Raw genomic sequence first — 19,419 nt, 5'->3', positions numbered from 1 at the left:
GACGTAACTACTGCCGATACAAAGAATAAGAAAACGATTGTCTTGCTGTATATATGTATACATGTATGCAATGTGGTTGGTTGTTTCGAAGATGAGAAGAATTTTAAAATAAATCAAATTTGGAGGAAAGAGATGTACCAGTTAATATATACTTGCCTTCATGATTTATATTAAACGACAAAATAGTAGTTATGACTTACATTTTAGAGCGGACAGAGTACTCTGTGTGACTGTTTAGGAGCTCTCTCCAATAAAATCGGCTGATATTAAGTAAATTTCATAAAACTGCACTTCAGTAAAACTGTAAGCCTCAGTGTTGCAGAAGTACAGATTTACCAATAAATTTGCCAAATATACATGTCTATATTTATGTTTTTTTGCCTGTAGTTTTTGGATGGTAACACTCCGTGGTGTTTTTCTCTCTACTTCAATCCTAGGGTGGAATTTCTTACTTCCTCCATCCCACTAAGTCTTGTATTCCCAGATTGTTTAGCATATAATAAGTTTTAAGAAGAAAAAACTATAATAACCCCTTATTAAATATGGTACGGTTAGGAATGAGTGGGTAGTTAGGAATATAGTAGGAAAAAATTAAAATGATAGGTGATTGATATAATAAGTAGTACTCTAAAATAACAAGTATCTTATGATTTTAGGTTTCAAATTTGATTTTTAAATTTTATAATACTACCTTAGTCCCAGAATAACTTTATTTTTCGATTTCTGTGTTCAACATTTTGACCATTCGTCTTATTCCAAAAATTTATAAAAAAAACTTTAAAAAAATTAGCGTATAAAATACTATTCATATTTTGCCATCTAGTAACAATAAAAATATTAATCACAAAAATATTTCAAAACATTATATCTAAAATCTGAAAAATGAGCTTAATATAGATGGAGGCAGTAGTTAATTTATTTGTAGCCAGTAGGATTAAACTTAATTTTTGATGAAAAATAATCTAGTAGAATTACCGGGTTCCTGAACAAACCTTTGGTCTTATGGACGGAGGAGTACCCGGCGCGCGTGCTACACGTGCGGCGAGTGTTATCTTGATCTTGCTTGGTGGATTATTTCACGGGAGATCGATCAATCGCAAGATCGGTATATACTATATACGTATACGTGGGAGTGTTAATGGGCCGTGAGTTCTTTTGTGACCTTATTTAATTCTTAAAAAAATTTAATTCAAAAATCTATATAAAAAAATAAGTTTATTACCTCCGTCTGCATATGGATACTTCTTATGGATAGATCATATACTACACATGGACCATCTACACATGGACCATGTACCGTAGATATGCATTCGCGTATGGATGATACATGATTAAATGATTTATCTGTTTTCTAATACTTATTTGAGGTATAAAAAGGTAAAAGTATTGTTCTATAAATGTTGAATCAGAAACTTATATATAGAAGAATTTTGCACAAACTATCGCTTGTCGGATTAAAAACATGATCACGAAAATACATGATCAGTATCGGAGCCACTGACGTCGTATATAGTCCGAGCGACTAAGTGCGTGGACGAGCGAGATATAATTTTCAACTGGTGACGGATTCGGATTAGCTGCGGTCAATATTATAACTGCAACTTATATACTTGGTGCCATCAGTCTTGATGGAGATCGGACGAATAAAATATATACATGCACCGTTCAAAACACCGTAGGAAAAATACGGTATCTTACCAAAATTACTGTAGCGATACATGTGGGATGTTGATCATCCATGCAGTTGGCAGTCGTAGGACTGACTGCACCGGATCTCAACTGGTGACATCTATACCATGAGAACGCCGGTGACAAGCACAGACAGTCGTCCGACCTGACCGGGAGATGCCTCCGCCACCGAATACACTAGTGCTTCTGGCCCCGTTTAGTTTTCAAAAATTTTTCGTAAAAACATCACATCGAAATTTTAGATATCTAAATAAAGTATTAAATATATATAAACATTAAAACTAATTACACAGTTATGGAGGAAACAGTGAGACGAATCTTTTGAGTCTAATTAAGACATGATTAGCCATAAGTGCTACAGTAACCAACATGTGCTAATGATGGATTAATTAGACTCAAAAAATTCGTCTCGCGGTTTTCAAGCGGAATCTGAAATTTGTTTTGTAATTAGACTAAGTTTAATATTTCAAATATGTGTTTAAAGTTTTGATATGATATTTTTATAAATTTTTTTTGCAAACTAAACTACCCCTTACTTTATGTTAAGCGTGGGTGCACCTGCTGCTCCCCACATTGGGTGCAAATGCAATGCAATGCAACTCTACATGATCAGCTCCAGCGACCTACTTACTAGTGTTTGCTATAGCTGCAGCATGCGCCTGTGCCATCGTTGACCGAGACCAACTCATTAATTAACAACACAATTACGGTTCTAAACTTAATTGATCTACTTCAGATAAATGCTGCTGCTACTACTAGGATCAGAGGGGGTGATGGCATATTCGTAAATAAAAAATAATTTATGAATAAAACTTTTGTATAACTGCACTAAGCTATCTAAAAGTAAAGACTAGAAAATTAACTATGGTGGAAAACCCAAAATTAAATCAAAATTTAAGATTGAAAATCTAAATTTTAACTTATAAGTATAAGCATAAACGAAAAGATGGGGAGACAATATTTGGAAATGCCCCAGACTGAACACATTCAATGCTACCAAAATTTATATCACCAAAGTGTGCCAAAATTTGGTCATATCAATTATCTATAGTACTTTAAAAAGAAGGCAATGGTGCTGGCAGTGAATGTGTCACCCCACCACCTATCTTGTTTTTTTAACAACTACTTTATATCTTTTAGTGTTAAAAATTAATTTTTATACATGTTATTAATATCTTATGTCATCTTCAGAATATAAGTTTACCCCTCTCAAAAACATCTATAAAACATTTGATGTACCGTTGGAAAGCATGGGTAGTTTGCTAGTTTTATTAAAAAGTTAATTTTGATAACAAAGTGAACAAGCCCTCAGTATAGTTGGCAAACACACGCACGGTCACCTAATCATGGGCCTCAAGAGGCAATAAAAGGAGCCGATGGTTACTGGGCCAGAATGGGCCTACCCTCACCAAGACCGGGTCAGATCATTTTGGGCTGGGCCACATCTCCACCTCGGCCCAGTAAGGAGCCCAGTTGTCGTGACAAAGCGCTCATCATCTCTTCAACTAGGGGTGAAAGCGGTCGCAGAAATTCCCGACCTACCCTCTATCGTTTCCAAAAATTACGAGAAAACGAAAATGACTCGATGAAAACGATAAACGGGATGTATTGAAAATGGTTTTACTATCTACTACCATCTTGTCGGTAAACGATATTACTCCAATAATTACCGTTTACAAATATGAAAAAAAATCTATTTTTCGCCCAACTGCTCATAAGTTAGAAGTGCAGGGACTGCAACCTGCAGATTATTGGCAACACGAGTTGGCAGACAACTCTTGATATCTCGCAATGCATCTTCCTCTCAAAAAGGTCATAATTTGGAAGAAAATTTCACAAGTTGCATATTATCCGGCAAGATTCTGACCAACAAGAAGATAGATGTACAAGGTTTATTGCATGAAACATCGCAAGGCTTCGATGTTTCTACGATTAGACATAAATACTTTTGCTTTGCACAAAGGCAGGTGCATGCCTCTGCAGGTGTGTACAATTTCAGCCGAGATAATAAAACTAGGGCAAAAAATAGTTCAGTTTCCTTTTTTTTTTTACCGTGTAGCAGGACCTCTGACGATTAACGAAGAAGAAATGTCGACGGGAACCTTCATACGTAGAAGTAGGGCTCGGCTTGGTCCAGCTCGTTAGGATAACGAGTTGGCTCGGCTCGGCTCGTTATCGTATGAGCTAAAAATTTAGCTCGGCTCGGCTCGTTATAAAGCTTGAGCTGACTCGTTAGGCTCATGAGCTATACGTGAAAAGTTAATCTAAACAATTTTTTAATAGGTTATTCAAGCAAATTTTCATTTCAAACATGTAAATCATATGAAATTATATTTAAATATTAAAGTTTGAATCAACAAATCACATGGTGGACCTATGAAATACTAAACACATGTATTCTAGGGTGTAATCAATGAACGCCGGTGAATCGCGTGTCTTTGGTCTTGCTCGTTAGGCTCGCGAGCAGCTCACGAGCCAGCTCGAGCTGACTCGTTATCTCTAACGAGCTAAAATGCTAGCTCGGCTCGTTAGAAAAATGAAACGAGCCGAGTCGAGCCGAGCCGAGTTTGTCACGAGTCAAGCGAGCTAACGAGCCACGAGCTTTCTGTCCACCCCTAATTAAAAGCACTTCTTTTAATCGAAAAAATGGGAAAATGTATAGAAACCTAGCATCTATATCCACAAGCATAGGTAAAGGTTGAAGGAATTTTCAGGTCACATAACTCGGAAATAACAAAATAAAAATAAAAACTATAAAACTAACTTTCGAATTTCTACTACCTACGAGTCTATCCTGATATGCAATCTGAACCAGGGTTCCACTTCCCGTTTCTACCGTCCCTACCTGGTAACCGTTAGCGCGGTTACCGCACGGTAACCATGGATGGCGTAAAAACCACAATGAATTTAAAAATAAAAATTTGAATTCAAAACTATGTGATATTCACGGTTACCGCATGGTTTTGCGCGATTACAGCACGGTAACCACAGATGCCGTAAAAACCACGATGAATTTGAAAATAAAAATTTGAATTCAAAACTGTGTGATATTCAAGGTTACCGTACGGTTTTGCGCAGTTACCGCGCGGTTTCGCACGGTAACCGTGGCTAGTACTTGTTGAAACAGTGTATGAGAACGGCGGAAACCGTGCAAAACCGCGCAGTTTTGGTTGCGAAAACCGCGATTACCGCGAGGAAACCTCGTGGAGAAGAAGATTTGAAAACAAGAAATTTGTGAGATGTCAAATGAAAAAAAAACATTAAAAAATCTGAAAAAATACAAAAAAATAAGAAAAATATTTTGTGACTATATTTGTGGCATTTAGGACATGTTATAGGAAAAACAAGAAAATTTTGACATGACCTTTTCTAAATTCCTTGACATTGCAACATACAAACATACACCGTTATATCACCCTTCACCAAATAATTTACATCAATAACGAGTAATAACAAATTTATTTTAATTGTTGCGTCACAAATATGCCTACTACCCATTGTTACGAACAAATGTACTAACATGCACAAATAATTTTCCTCCATACATATTTTCCCTATATCCATCGTTGTAATTTGTATTTCAACATCATGGAGAATGTGTATCTAGTGCAAATTAATAATTACTTAACAACAAAATACTATTAACCATCTTCTTCGAAATATTATTTGCAATAGGCTATTTTTTAATTTTTCCTCCAAAATTTTCTGTTATGATTTTTATTTACGCCGAAAATACACTTTTTCATGAATTTCTTTGACAAAACTATAGAATATCAACATATACAACATATATTTTTTCCATTATATTTTCTCAAAAATTTTAAATTCTCCTTAAGTTTAAACTTAAGACCGCAGTACATATCGTACCGTGCCTCCACGGTAAGGCCGGTTACCACGGTAACGGAAACCATGATCTGAACTCCTGCACCCCTTAATTCACGTTCTATCCACCTTTGAATGGCTCAATTGTCACATTACCCGTACCTTCAGCCAAATCAATTAGGTCCAGATCCGGCAGCTCTTGGCCCCAAGTGTCTTCGCTTGCTGACGTCATCCAATAGAATTAGAGTAAAAATGCCCTACGAGAACAAGTAAAATAAGCTGACTTAACGAGGTATAAAACTATCCTACATCATCTTATTCCTATCCAGAGGGGAGAGAAGAGAAGAGAAGAGAGAAGACAACGTGCGACTAATTTATAGCCCGGCTATACGCTGCTCCCAACATTGCATCTCAACCTTTTTCTCATACATGCATCTTAGCAGCTGCTCTCAGCCAATGGCAGCACTTAAGTGAAGTTAGAAAATTCAAAGCTAGCTATGGAAAGTATGTAGAGATGTATATGCAATTCATTATTGTATTTATTAGTTTTTGGCTTTTGGCTATAATACGATGTGTTCACTTTTAAAGCCAACAACAGGCTATACTATTAGCCGTCTTCGTTAGCTCCTGCACGATTGGATTTGGTAGCCACCACTTCCAACATGGTTTTCATGTATGTTATCGCACATAGAAACCCAGCCACATGGTTTTCATGTATGTTATCGCACATAGAAACCCAGCCACCGTAGCCCTAATATTATTAGGAAGTACTTATGGATAAATTGGGCACCAACAGCTTGGTGTTGTTAATAAAGCTCACATGAATGGTGATTAGCTCAACCAAGAACAGCCTAGTTATGAGTGGTTAGGATTCCATTTTAATATGCTGAGTACAAGTAAACTGTACTTCTTTTATCAGTTTATGGTTTTGTTGAACTAGGTCATGCATACCATTCAGTATGCTATTAGAGATATCAAGTTTGAATTATGGCTGGCGTGCAATTAAGTAAAAGGATACAACCCTACTTCTATTTCACGCTTAAGTCTTGAGATGGCTTCACATGAGGTGGAATTTTGAAATACAAGTGAGTTGTCCTCATTTTCTCAACAACATAAAATTTTTGGTTGGTTGGTGCATGTAATTAAGTAGCTTTTTCTTATTTTCAAGCTTTTGGGTTAAATTGATTGGTAATTAATAAAATGAGTACTCGAAAGACTTACATTTGCTTCGCCCCCACATTTAACATATCCGCCCCATCTTTTGACTTTTGTTTATGATTATAAGTCAAAATTTAAATTTTTAACCTTATTTTCATCGTACTTTATTTTTTAGCATTAGTTTTTAGATCACTATAAACACGTATATAAATATTTTATTCATAAATTATTTTCTATTTACTAATATGTCATTTGATTTTTTTTTTCTCGAAAAAGCGAAAAGATGACACTATGTGCAGCGATTGCAGGGTTTGACATGACACTGTATACCTCCTATAAGTTTAAATTCACATGAGCAGATGAGCTCACATCAAAATTTCACACAACTTCTTCATTTCGTGATATCATTTTTAAGAACAGAGGAAGTATAACTTTCAGCATATAACATATGGCTAATTCCTCCAATACGACGTACTTTTCGTTGGAGAAAAAAAAGTTCTGTACATGTCGCATCGCAACAAATGATCATTCCCTCGACAAAAAAAAATAGTAGTAACAGAGTACATATTGACATGTTATTTGTCTTTGCTGATTCATGTCAAATTTTTTGGTTATCAGTGGATACAATTTGAGGCGTTCTCGCCCACAGGGAGCATCAAAAGAGATCATTTTTTCCCCTTGCAGAAGAGATTTACATCTTAACATACAAAATCACAGCATGCTGATCAGATCGCAATGTCAATCTTGGCGTCCTGCAGATCAAAGCATTCACAATGGATTCGCAGGATCCAATTTGATTTTGTGATTTTTTTTGGTGCAATTCAGGCTAATTAAGCTAGCTCCGAATCATTTTTTTTGTTTTGCAGAATTCATCCTCTACGAAGCTACAGGTAGCGAGTCCCAGGTTGAGGGTAGTAGCTGCTGTACGGCGCATCTCCGGGCTGCCACGTCGCCGGCGGCGGGTAGCACGGCGCGGCGGAGAGCGGCGGGTAGGTGACGGCCGCGTCGTGCAGCGGCGGCGACATGTAGGGGAGCGGCGCACGGTCCGCGGAGCAATCAGAGCATGCCGCCGATCTTGGCCGTGGTGGGTACTCATGCGAGCCTGGCTCCGGCGGCGGTGGGTAGGTGCTCGTCGGTGGAGGGTAACCGGCCGGCGGTGGCGGTGGCGGCGGCGGTGGGTAGTAGTTGCTTGGTGGCGGGTAGCTGCTGATGTACTGCGACGGAGGAGGGGCCGGTGGGCAGGCTGTGCAGGACGGCGGCAGCGGCGGGTATAGTGTTGGTGGCGTCGCCGTCGGCGGCGGCGGTGGGTAGCTGCTGTTTGGTGGGAAACTTTGCGGCGGGAAGTGTGGTGGTGGAGGAGGGTAGCTGCTCGGCGGCGGCGGGTACAGCGGAGCTGACAGCGATGGCGGCGGCAGATAGCTCGCCGTCGCCGGAGCTGGGTACGGCGCACCCGACGGCGGCGGAGGAAGAGCAGCGCAGCAAGAGGGTGGATCTTGCTCCGGTCGAGCGCCGTTCGTAGCCTGGTGCAGCTGCGGCTTCGGCTGCTGGTACGCGGCGCCGCCGGTGATGGCGTAGGTGAAGCTGAGCTTGCCGTTCGCCTTGCCGTCGGCGGCGCACACCTGGTAGCTCACATGCCGCGGCGCCATGCCGTCGCCGCCGGCGAGGTCGTCCCGCGGCACGGACACCCTCCCGACGACCTTGTTCCCGAGGAGGGGCACCTGCGCCTTCACCTCGAACAGCAGCATACCGCCCCCCTCCCCCGCGCCGCCGCCGTCGACGAGGTCGAAGGCGAAGACGGCGCCGTCCCAGTCCGGGTTCTCCCCGCCGTCGGGGTCGGCGTTCGTCTTCTCCCGGCGGCCGGCGAGGGACACGGCCACGTAGAGCGGCGGCTTCTGGAACGGCACAAAGGCCTTGACGCCCCTGCAGGAGATGGACCTCACGGTGACGCGCCGGCCGCCGGCGCCGGCGGACGACATGGCCGGCTTTCTCCAAGAAAAGAAAAGAAAAAATCTTTCCTGGAAAGAATTGGACTTGGAGCTTGCTGCTCTATCAATCTGTGGCCTTTGGCTATGCTGATGGATCTGGCTGTCTTAACGATTAATATGTTCTTGGATTCTTTGGAACTTAGGTGTGCAATTAATTGGTGATGAGATTATGTGGATGCTTGTGCCCTTGGAGAACATAGTATATTCTGTTACAGTGTTCTTGGCTGCCTGATTTTAACTATTTCTCAATATTTTTTTAATTTCAGTTCTGGATACAATATACAGACAACTGTGTGTGATTGTGTGTGTGTGATATTAAAAGAAACACTAAAAATGTGCAGTCTTTCTCAGAAAAATCAAGTTTCTCCAGTAGCATCGTGGCCCCCCACAAAACAAGAAAATTGGCTAATAATGCATTTAGTTCGTCTAACTTTCTTCTTCCTTTGGTCATTGCACCAACTTGTCTCTTTCCCCTTTTGACTAATTCCACACTAATTTGATGTTCGGTACTTCTTCTATTTCATAATATAAAATGTTTGATTTTTTTCTTGCAATGTTTAACCATTTGTCTTATTCAAAAATTATGAAAATATCATTCATTTTTCTTGTGACTTACTTTATTATCGAAAGAAGTTTAAGCACGACTTATTATTTTTTATATTTATACTAAATTTTTAAATAAGATGAATGGTGAAATGTTTTAACAAAAAAATTAAGCATCTTACATTATCATTATAAAACAGATATAGTATTCTTTTGTGACTGTGAGAGGCCACCATACATACGCTTACGCTGGTATGTACAAGAGACATTGGCCAATAAAAACAGAAAGATATCTTGCTAACAAATCGGTGGAGTTGGAATGGAACCCAATCTAGCACGGAAACACAGCAAAAATCTTCATTGGCATAGCCAATAACACCGTCATTTATGAGTGACTAACAGTATTTTTTATGATCAACTAAATGTTTTTAACAATAACGATGGTTTAACTATGAACCCCGAATGGCCACAGAATCTGTCCGGGAGCTGAATCTGCCGCTATTCATACATAACTGCGTGATGCTACAGTGGTAAGCCAAACCTTCGTATTTATATCGAACAGGCCTAGTGTGACTGTTTATATTATAAGTTTTTTACTATTTTCAATCTTTAAAAAGATATTGAGGTACCAAAAATTTTAGTATAAATTTTTAGTATCTTGAGATGTTGTTTAAGGATGGTAAAAAACATCTTATGTTATAGTCTACGCTCGATCCAACTCCAACTTGGACATAAACACAATACTTATAGAATCATGACAGTAAGAAATATGACAGCCCTATCTTTTCGCTTCTTTCTATTGTTTCCAAAATTTTTAAATTTTTAACCTAAATTTAGAGTAGATTTTAAGATTTTTTATTGTAGTTTATTTTTAGCCTTGGCTTTTAGATTATGGCTCTTTAGATTACTAAGAATACATATATAAAAGTTTTATTAACATATTACCTTTCGTCTGCAAATATGTTGTTTGGTCTTTTTTTTAAGTCACTCAAATGATCATGGTAGCGGTACATATAAATTTGGCTCTGGACCAGCCCAGAGACACCCTAGAGAGAGTATAATGACCTTGGGTTGCCAATGAATGGAAAGCCTGGAAGTGGGGCCATATAAATCCACACACTAAAATTATGGTATTGAATCAAAAAATATATATACTTTAACTCTGTCAACTATGACTCTAATCTGATTCATGCCCTTAAAACCATAATGTTGGATATAACAACTACCACAACTATCAAAACCGGCGCACCTAGGCGGTTTTCGAGGTTAGTTTCTGCTTATATGACGGTCTTGACTTGTTACGTCCAAACATAGAATTAAATGGTGAGATGGACATGAATCTTCATTGCATGTGTAATGTCCGGATTAACATAAACCCCAAGATAACATGTAGGATTAAATGGTGAATGGAGGAGAGAGGAAACGAGTCACACCTCATGTAAGACGTAACCTATACACTATCTCAAAAAAGAAAAAGAGAAATAGAAAAGGTAGATTGACTAATCAATGGTTAAAATTAATATGGTAGAGGTAGGGTAGAAGTGATGTGTCATATATGTCATCTGTTAATTAATAAATTGATTACATGAATAAAATTAGGGGTGACATCTACCTCTCTATTGTACTCTCCATGTTTCATAGTGTAAGACTTTCTAGTCTTGCTTAGATTCATATGTATGATAATAAATCTAGACATATATATAAATTATATACATTCATTAATTGATAAATTTCGATAAAACTAGAAAGATGAATTTAGTCAAGGCTAACAAGATTTAATGCCTGGACAAAATGTCATCACTACTCTCAATCGAGCATCGGCTCGTAGAAGAGGACGAGGAAGGGGCCATGGATAATCCACATGTGACATGGTTTAATTTCGCGTTGCCTACAAACTTAGGATGGTGGTGGTTCTTACAGCAAGTTTTATAATATAGATGGATATCACCTTTAATTTTATCCATATAAGTAATTTATTAATTAAGAGGTCAGACATACAACACATCACCTCTACAATACCTCTAGCACACTGATTTCAATTATTGATCAGCCAACCTATTTTTTAAATTTTTTTCTCTTGGTGATTGTGTAGAGTTTATCCCATGCATGAGTGGTGGCTTATTTTCTCTCCCCTCTTCTATACTTTACCTCACCATTTAATCTTCCATGGCATCTTGGAATTTGTGTTAATAGGCTTATAGTTTTTGCTCTAAGCTGGTATAAGCATATCATCAATCTAACAGACAAGCAATTAGAGATGAAATTTTATTGGTTGTGTAAGTCCAGTTTGGATGCAGTGTTTTAATCCGTTATCAAAAAAAGATGAAAATTCAAAATTAAACTATCATCGTCAGTTTCACCCTTACTTTGAAATGATTGTTTGTAGTCTATTTTTAGATATACACATCGCCTCCTCATCCTTTCTTTGCACGTACCAACCTCAACAACAACCACAATACTATGCAATAGTGCCTTCTATGGATAGCACAGTGTTCCTCCATTGTCGCCCCTTCCTCCCCCTTGTTCCACCTCACCCTAACCCTGGCCTGGCCCCGTCCCACGAATTCCAAGGAGGCACGGGAGGGGGCCATGCCCATGCATGCATGCGGCTGAGGCGGTGATCACCGGCGGATCATATCGGAGATGATGAAGGGGAGGTGGCCGCCGTTCAACAAGAAGAACCATCTCCCTCGGAGCAACGTCTCCGACGCGTCCTCCACCACTTCAGCCGCTGCCATCGCCGTCACCACCCACCGCCTCTATCAAGTCTGGAGGGGCAGGAACGTAGGTTTGCCTTACCTTCCCCAGTCATTTTTGCATGTGGATGCTAATCTCTCAAGAGAATGTCCTCTCATTTTTATATGGGGTGCAAATAGTTGTGAAAAAAAAAGTTCAACAAGTGATATGTCATTCTTAAAACATGAAAAATTCAAATTCAACATCTACAAAGTTACAACATAATGAACTCTAAGTAGTATACACATATTCGTCATATTTGTTTTTTTACTTTTGCAATATATAAAAACCAAACTTGAACCTGTATATTTGTGGAGTGACATATCACACATTAATGTATCTTGTTGAATTTATGTAATTTTCTAAAACTATTTAGACGATATGCAATAGCTCGGAGAACAAAATGCGAAACCAAGCATTGTGTTTTGATCTGTGAAGAGATTCCTGTGCGGCGGGCGGCTCATCTTCGGCCCGGACGCCAACTCCATCGTGCTCACCGTGTCGCTCATCATGACGCCGCTCGCTCTCTTCGTCGCCTTCGTCTCCTTCCGCCTCGCCGACCTCATTGGGAAGCCGCTTGGCCAGCTCGTCCCGGCGGTCGCCATCGCCGTCGGCGTGTTCGTGAGTCCCCGTCCCCCCGGCCGTCGCGCCACCATTTTTTTCTACTTCTCTTTGAGCAAGTATCGAGCAATGGAACGAACCGAATCGCATGCAGGACGTGATCGTGCTGTTGCTGACGTCGGGGCGGGACCCGGGGATCATCCCGCGGAACCTGCGGCCGCCGGAGCCCGACGACACCGGCTCCCCGGCGGCGGGCGGCGGCGGCGGGTCGCTCCCGCCGACGCGCGACGTGTACGTGAACGGCGTGGTGGTGAAGGTGAAGTACTGCCACACCTGCCTCCTCTACCGCCCGCCGCGCTGCTCCCACTGCTCCGTCTGCAACAACTGCGTCGAGCGCTTCGACCACCACTGCCCCTGGGTCGGCCAGTGCATCGGCAAGGTACGCAGCTACTAGCTACCTCCCTCTCCGTCTCCGTCTCCGTCTCCGGCGAGGAGCGCGCTGAGCTTGCATTGCATACGCATCTTCTCCGACGAGAATCTCTCCATTTGCGTGCGTGCAGAGGAACTACAGGTTCTTCTTCATGTTCATCTCGTCGACGACGTTCCTGTGCCTGTACGTGTTCGGCTTCTGCTGGGTGAACCTGGTGCTGATCGGGAGGAAGAACGGGTCCGGCCTGGGGCGCGCCGTCGTGGAGTCGCCGGTGTCGGGGCTCCTCATCGCCTACACCTTCGTCACGGCGTGGTTCGTCGGCGGCCTCACCGCGTTCCACTCCTACCTCGTCTGCACCAACCAGACCACGTACGAGAACTTCCGGTACCGGTACGAGCGCAAGGCGAACCCGCACAACCGCGGCGTGGCGGCGAACGTCGCCGAGATCTTCCTGTCGCCGATCCCGGCGAGCAAGAACGACTTCCGGGCGAGGGTCGCCGTCGAGCACTACTACGCCGCCGCGGCCGGCCCCGGCGCGCAGTCGGGGCAGTACTACTACTCCTACTCCATCGGCCCGCTCTCGTCGGAGTCCAAGGCCAGCTTCAACACCCGGGGGAGCCTCAGCTTCGACATGGCCAAGGCCAGCTTCGACCTCCGCGGCGGCGGCGGCTACTCCGCCAAGCGCACCAGCGTCGACGTCTCCTCCTCCTCCTCCGACTTCGGCGACATCTACGGCGGCGCCGGCGAGCAGCAGCCGCGGCACTCCATCTTCGGCGACGGCGGCGGGAGGACGAGCACGAGCATCAGCAGGAAGGCCGACGACGTCCCGGCGGAGTTCGGCCACTACGGCGCCGCCGCCGGCCGGCCTCGCGGGAGGGAGTTCGACCCGGTGTGACGCCGCCGCGGCCGCCATTGTTGGGAGCTCCATGCAACGCAAAAGCTAATCAATTCATGTAGCGAAATTTTGCTTCTTTTTTTTTTTTTTTTGCCCCTCCTACTCGTGTGTTTGGGTAAGAAAGTAGCTTTGGTTGATCAGCTTCCTTATGTTTGCTGATGGGAGTAGTGGTTTTCATAGCATTCCACCACTACTTTTGTTAGCTTAATTTAGTGAAGGTGATGTACTACACACACAAACCTGCACACGCATGGGTTTAATTTTGTTTAGGACTGTGTATATGTATAAACAATGTCATAAGTTGTCCAAAAATTATCTTTGGTAGGTAGGCCTTCTTTAGAACACAAGAGTTTGATTCCTGTTAAAAAAACCTATGAGGTCCTGGTGTTGTGTATGAAAGAAAATGAGGACAGCAAAAGGAATGTGTTGCCTGGCAAACAAATACTCCCTCCTCCGATATACATTTATCAATTGATAAATTTAGATAAGATTAAAAAATCTTACAATATAAAACGGAGACAGTAACTGTTTCACTAGGAGAAATGTGGTAAATCACATTCTTCACGAAATTCAAAAAAAAAGAGGTACTATCTCCATCCCAAATTATACGGTATTGGCAAAATCCTTTAAATTTTTCAACGGATGTAGGAGTAAGCATATGACAGCTCCAAAGAACATTTTAATTTACACTTAAATTGACCTCAGTTGACATAGATACATAATCCTGATGTGCCACTTCAACTTACATTTCCACATCTTTGAATACACATAGCAAAAAGCCCAAAACAAGAGACAACATGAACCAAGAAAACACTTCGCTGGGTTATGGACTAAAAATAAATAACTAATAGAGTTGTTGCCTGCACAATTTGTTTATTTATCCAATGATAAGTTCGAAGTATGCTTGCTGGCATGCAGTTCAGCAAGCACCCATATGTATGTACAAATTAAGCTGGGCTGAATGACTAAGTTCTAATGCATTTTGGCTAGAAATCTTAGCACTAATTAGCAAACTGACACAATGGTACTGTAATGCACCTACCATTGATACTGATCATGATCAACTTTCTAACAGAAGAAAGCAGAGCTACTTGGTGCAATGCCATGCAGATCCATGAGCAGCAAAACTTGGGTACCTGTTGGCCCTCCTGTGTAACGATAGTTCTACCTGCTCAATTACAAGGGAGATAGTTAATAGCATCCATTCAATATGCATGTCTAACAATTGGTAGATTTTATGGGTGTTATAATATACTCAAAATAATTCGACGAATGTTGGTCTTAGCTAGGCATTGCTTAACTGCACTCCAAGGAAATTAATCCGTCTATATGTAGATTGAACTTACCATATTACTCAAACAGAAGTAACGAGTTAATCTACATATTTGAAAATTAAAATTCCAACACCCAATTAACAAAGCATGCATGTTGCTTAACTCCAGTGGCCATGCAAAATCACTTGCTGCTTTCCAGCTCATGCATGGATGCAAATTTGGACACTATGGCTTGCTAGGCTTCTCTCCTCCCCGAAGGCTTTCTTAGGAGTCGACACTGGTGTAGGTGAAACTTCCACAAGATAGCCTTCAAGGGAGAGAGAGATCCAAGCAAGCCGTGCCGCTTAACATCACTTTGAGTTGTAGTAAGTAGCAACTACTAACTGATGCAGAAATATGTATGTGCAGACCACATAAATGAATATGTATCTGCAAAGCTCATGACTGGAATCTAAGGTTGTGGCAGTATATATAGTGTCCAGAAAGCAACTATACATTCATAAAATAAATGAGACCGAACTAAAAGGAGCAGCAGAATCCAACACTAAATAAAGGAAGATAATTTTAGTGTGGAGTGATAAGGTAATTAATGAACAATAGACTCAACTGCCTAGAAAGCAGCAGGAGACATTAGGCCATGAGTATAGGTGAGCTTTGCCTCCATTATTTGTAAAAAAACTTACATATAGTACAATTGTATCTTTCCTTCATGAGTTTTTGGGCAATGGTTTGTGACTGTGCCTAACAATCGGTCCAACTCATGGTTACAATTGATTCCCACCTGCAATTATAAACATCAGCAGTAATGCCAATAAACAAATGTCACCTATAAGAATGTTACACACTAGTTAACAGATTTGTAACGATGTGTATAATTGTTACATGTTTTAAATAACAAATAGGTCAACCATATATAAGACAATTTGCATGTCAGCACAAGTTCTTACATGTTGAGTGGACAGTGGAGTACTGCGGCTAACCTTATGGGAGATGCAACACTAAAAAAAAAAAAGATGATGTTCCCAGTTCTTACAAGTCACCACACAGGACATTATAAAGTAAGAAAATTATACAGTTCATGCACTGGTGCGGTTACACTGTTATATTAAACCTAGCGTAGTTTGACCATCTTGCCTGCAAAAATCTAACCACATAGAAATGCGCTAACAGTGTTCAATCAAGGGAGAACTCCATATTTTGGTACAACAATTGACAATATAATCTTACCAAAATATCGATCTATCATCACATTACAGTTACAAGTGACCCTTTGGACACAAGAGAAGCCAAAGGCTTCATTCAATACAAAGTAGCACTAAGTGATAGATCCTTAAAATGCTAAGATTTGGAGCACAATTAGTACGATTAGTGGTTACTTGTCAGTGTCATTATCTCTTGAGGGTTTCTTTTGCTGTCTGCCATATCTTTGAGAAGCGTATAGCAGATCCCTGCAGCTGAAAAGGAAAATTTATAGTGGTATAATAACATAGGAAAGAATAAGAAAGGGGCACACCACCAACACAGTAGCTTTATTTCTCAACCAGGTAAAAGCACTTGCGTGTAACTAAAAGGATGGAAGTTTAGAACAAAAAAGAATATGATGACTATACTTCGCCATTTTAAACACATACATACGCACAGAGTACATCATAATCTGAAACCTGTTGATAAGGTTTAGAGAAGGGCATCAAATAAAATTAAACTAGAGACGCATAGAGCTAGCAGGAAAACTTGCTTGCATTAGTAAGAAGTTTGTGAGCCATACAAAATACAACTGATTCAAACTCAATATGGTTCTTGTCAAAGCTGTAACATATTAGTTTCCATTTAGTTGCTTCTCCCTCTAAATTCTAATTGAATATTACAAAGGCAATGCTACCAAATTAGGAAATAGGTAAACAGGAATCTAGCTGCATTACCGTTATGGTGTGATATTCTAAATAATCCTTTCTTTCAGAGCCATTCTAAGTTCCTGTCCTTCTAATCAGTAGAATTTCATCAGGCTTATTTTGTAGCACTTGTGAGTTCATACACCTAGTATCATCATGAGTCACCGGCATAGCATTTGACTTATTCTGCCTTTTGTCAAAAATACTCCGTTCAAGCAATTGAATTTCATCCATATCAACAATATGCCACACATTGTTAGGCTGACGTGGACCCTAGATCCATATATCAGTTGGATAGCGGTGGCACATTGTGCACATTTGATGAAAATAGTTTCAAACCTGAAATTCCAAATGATGAACATAACTGTTTCGGGATGTAAATAATTAAGTCCGAATCACCCAAAGACAGCAGCAAAATTAGATTAAAAATGCCTATGGGAATTAAATGGAAGACCTAAAGTCATAGCATCAGAACATAACAACTGGCATGCAAATTTTATATATTTGCAACAAGTTCGCAAAAGAAAAATATTGCATTTCAGCACATCAAGAAAAAGCCATAAAACAAATGCCAATCAGTATCAAACAGTAAGAAAATTGCAGCTTATATTTGACTTAAACTATTAACAGTATGCATCGTGGTAAAGTTTGAAATCTATAATGAAGGTTACTGCCTTACTGACAAAGAGTGGCTGAGCATAATATCTTAGGCATTGAATACGCATGTGTATGAGTATGAAGGTTTCCAAGAAAATTAGAACATCAGATAGAACGTTGGAAGCTTTGAAGCAGAGCACGGCTTTTACACAAAACCTGCAAACGAATTTCTTTGGTCTTTGCATGCTTGGAGTGAGTCAATAAACAGGAAAATACTTCACAGCAGTAAACGTTTCATGATAAAATAGACCATTCGATGGGTTACAACAAGTTTCCTACACTAGATTTGGCTTCATTGGCCAATCACCACTGCGCTCGCTAGATCTGATAGCACCTAGTAAAGACATCTACCATTTCATCCCAAAACGCCCCATAGGCATCAGAGATTCAGCATGTGAACAAATCACATTACTTGAGAGATCAAAATGTACCTAGTTAATCAAGCACATCGCATTCTTTATTCCTGCGCCACGCTCTTGCCGACGACGGCCTTCATCGGCAAATGCTCCATCTCCGCAATTGCGCCGGCAGACGTAACAGTGGGCAGCGCATCGTATGATCCACCGACGCCGTTATGTCTCCTCCCCATCCCCACCCCGGCGCCCCCGCCGCCGTCCACCCCGCACCACCTCGCCACCCCGAGGTACACCCCCACCGCGACGGCCGCCACGAGCACGCAATGCACGGAAAGCGCGAGGTCCATGAGCGCCACGGCCCGCAGCCTGGCCACCTCGACGTCGCAGCGCGTGGCGGGCGCCGCCGCGGCGTCCATCAGGCGGTGGCACCCGGCGGGGACGCAGGAGTCGACGTAGAGGACGAGGCCGCTGTAGGCCGCCCAGAGCGCCCCCACGGCGCCGGCGCAGGCGAGCGCCGTCTCGGCGAGGAGGTGGTGGGCCGTCCCCGGCGGGGCCAGCGCGGCGGCGAGCGAGGCCACCGCGGCGGCGAGGAGGAGCAGCGCCGCGACGGAGAGCGCGTGGGCCTGGAGGTCGGAGGGCGGGAACGATCCCGCGAGGAGCGCGGCGGCGCGGGCGAGGAGGAGGAGCGGGAGGGAGAGGAGGAGCGGGCGGAGCGGGAGGAGGAGGTGGGGGAGGAAGGGGAGCGGGAGAGGGAGGAGGAGAGGGGGGAGGAGGAGGAGGCCGGTGGGGCCCACGGGGAGGAAGGGGAAGGGGAGGGCGAGGAGGGCGGGGAGGAGGCGGAGGAGCGGGTGGCGGAGGGAGCGGAGGAGGGGGAGGTGGAGGTGGGGGGAGTGGGAGACGGCGGCGAGGAGGAGGTGGGAGAGGGAGGCGGCGAGGAGGGCGAGGGAGAGGAGGAGGTGGCAGGCGAGGAGGAGGAAGTCCGCCATTGGAGAGGAGAGGAGGAGTGGAGCGCGGTTTCCGAGGAGGGAAGGAGCGGAGAATGGCTTCTCGTCGAGAGAAATTTAATTTTTTTTTTCACTCTTACGAGCGACCAAAACAGATTTGCTACCGTTAGTCTATGACATATATGGGTCATCATGAGTCTATGACAGATAGGTCCAGTGGCAAATCTATTATAAAAATTCGTAAGAGTGGCAAAAAGTTAAAAGCCCCTCTCGTCGACGGTGACGGTGGGAGAGGGGCGACGAACGTGAATTTTTGGAATTTTTAATTTTATTTATTAAATAATTTACCAATTTAATTTTGTATTTTAAAAAATCACAAAACTAACTTCCTGCCGCCCTATAGGAGCGCGAAAAAGTGACGATGGCAAACGGCCACTCGGTCGCAACGAACGGTCCGAAACGGTGGTACCGTAAATTTTG

General features: G+C 42.3%; 3 protein-coding genes across 6 annotated transcripts; 1 reads left to right on the top strand and 2 right to left on the bottom strand.

Moving 5' to 3' along the window:
• Positions 1–7,170: 7,170 nt before the first annotated feature.
• LOC102708479 (leucine-rich repeat extensin-like protein 3) lies at positions 7,171–8,830 on the bottom strand. Its single transcript, XM_040528946.1, has one exon. It carries the CDS (start codon positions 8,643–8,645, stop codon positions 7,554–7,556), a length of 1,092 nt encoding a protein of 363 aa, XP_040384880.1. The 5' UTR covers positions 8,646–8,830; the 3' UTR covers positions 7,171–7,553.
• Positions 8,831–11,704: 2,874 nt separating this feature from the next.
• LOC102708194 (probable protein S-acyltransferase 6) lies at positions 11,705–14,247 on the top strand. The gene is made up of 4 exons (XM_040529020.1): positions 11,705–11,981; positions 12,372–12,554; positions 12,649–12,933; positions 13,055–14,247. Exons 1-4 carry the CDS (start codon positions 11,841–11,843, stop codon positions 13,817–13,819), a joined length of 1,374 nt encoding a protein of 457 aa, XP_040384954.1. The 5' UTR covers positions 11,705–11,840; the 3' UTR covers positions 13,820–14,247.
• A 277-nt stretch (positions 14,248–14,524) lies between these two features.
• LOC121055767 lies at positions 14,525–18,981 on the bottom strand. 4 transcript variants are annotated; one of them, XR_005812779.1, is made up of 4 exons: positions 18,071–18,981; positions 17,013–17,321; positions 15,777–16,547; positions 14,525–14,987 (listed from the first exon to the last, which is right to left on the bottom strand). XR_005812779.1 is itself a non-coding variant. In XM_040528926.1 (2 exons), the coding sequence occupies exon 1, from the start codon at positions 18,979–18,981 to the stop codon at positions 18,097–18,099; it is 885 nt and encodes a 294-aa protein (XP_040384860.1). In that variant the 3' UTR covers positions 16,574–17,321; positions 18,071–18,096. The 4 variants fall into 4 exon arrangements, 1 of the variants encoding a protein (XP_040384860.1); XR_005812780.1 differs by having other exon boundaries at positions 15,777–16,541; XR_005812781.1 differs by lacking the exon at positions 17,013–17,321.
• Positions 18,982–19,419: the final 438 nt, after the last annotated feature.

The sequence above is a fragment of the Oryza brachyantha genome, chromosome 11, assembly GCF_000231095.2.
Source record: "Oryza brachyantha chromosome 11, ObraRS2, whole genome shotgun sequence".
NCBI classification, from domain to species: domain Eukaryota; kingdom Viridiplantae; phylum Streptophyta; class Magnoliopsida; order Poales; family Poaceae; genus Oryza; species Oryza brachyantha.
The sequence above is the reverse complement of the archived record's forward strand: the minus strand, read 5'-3'. Positions and strand labels throughout refer to the sequence as shown.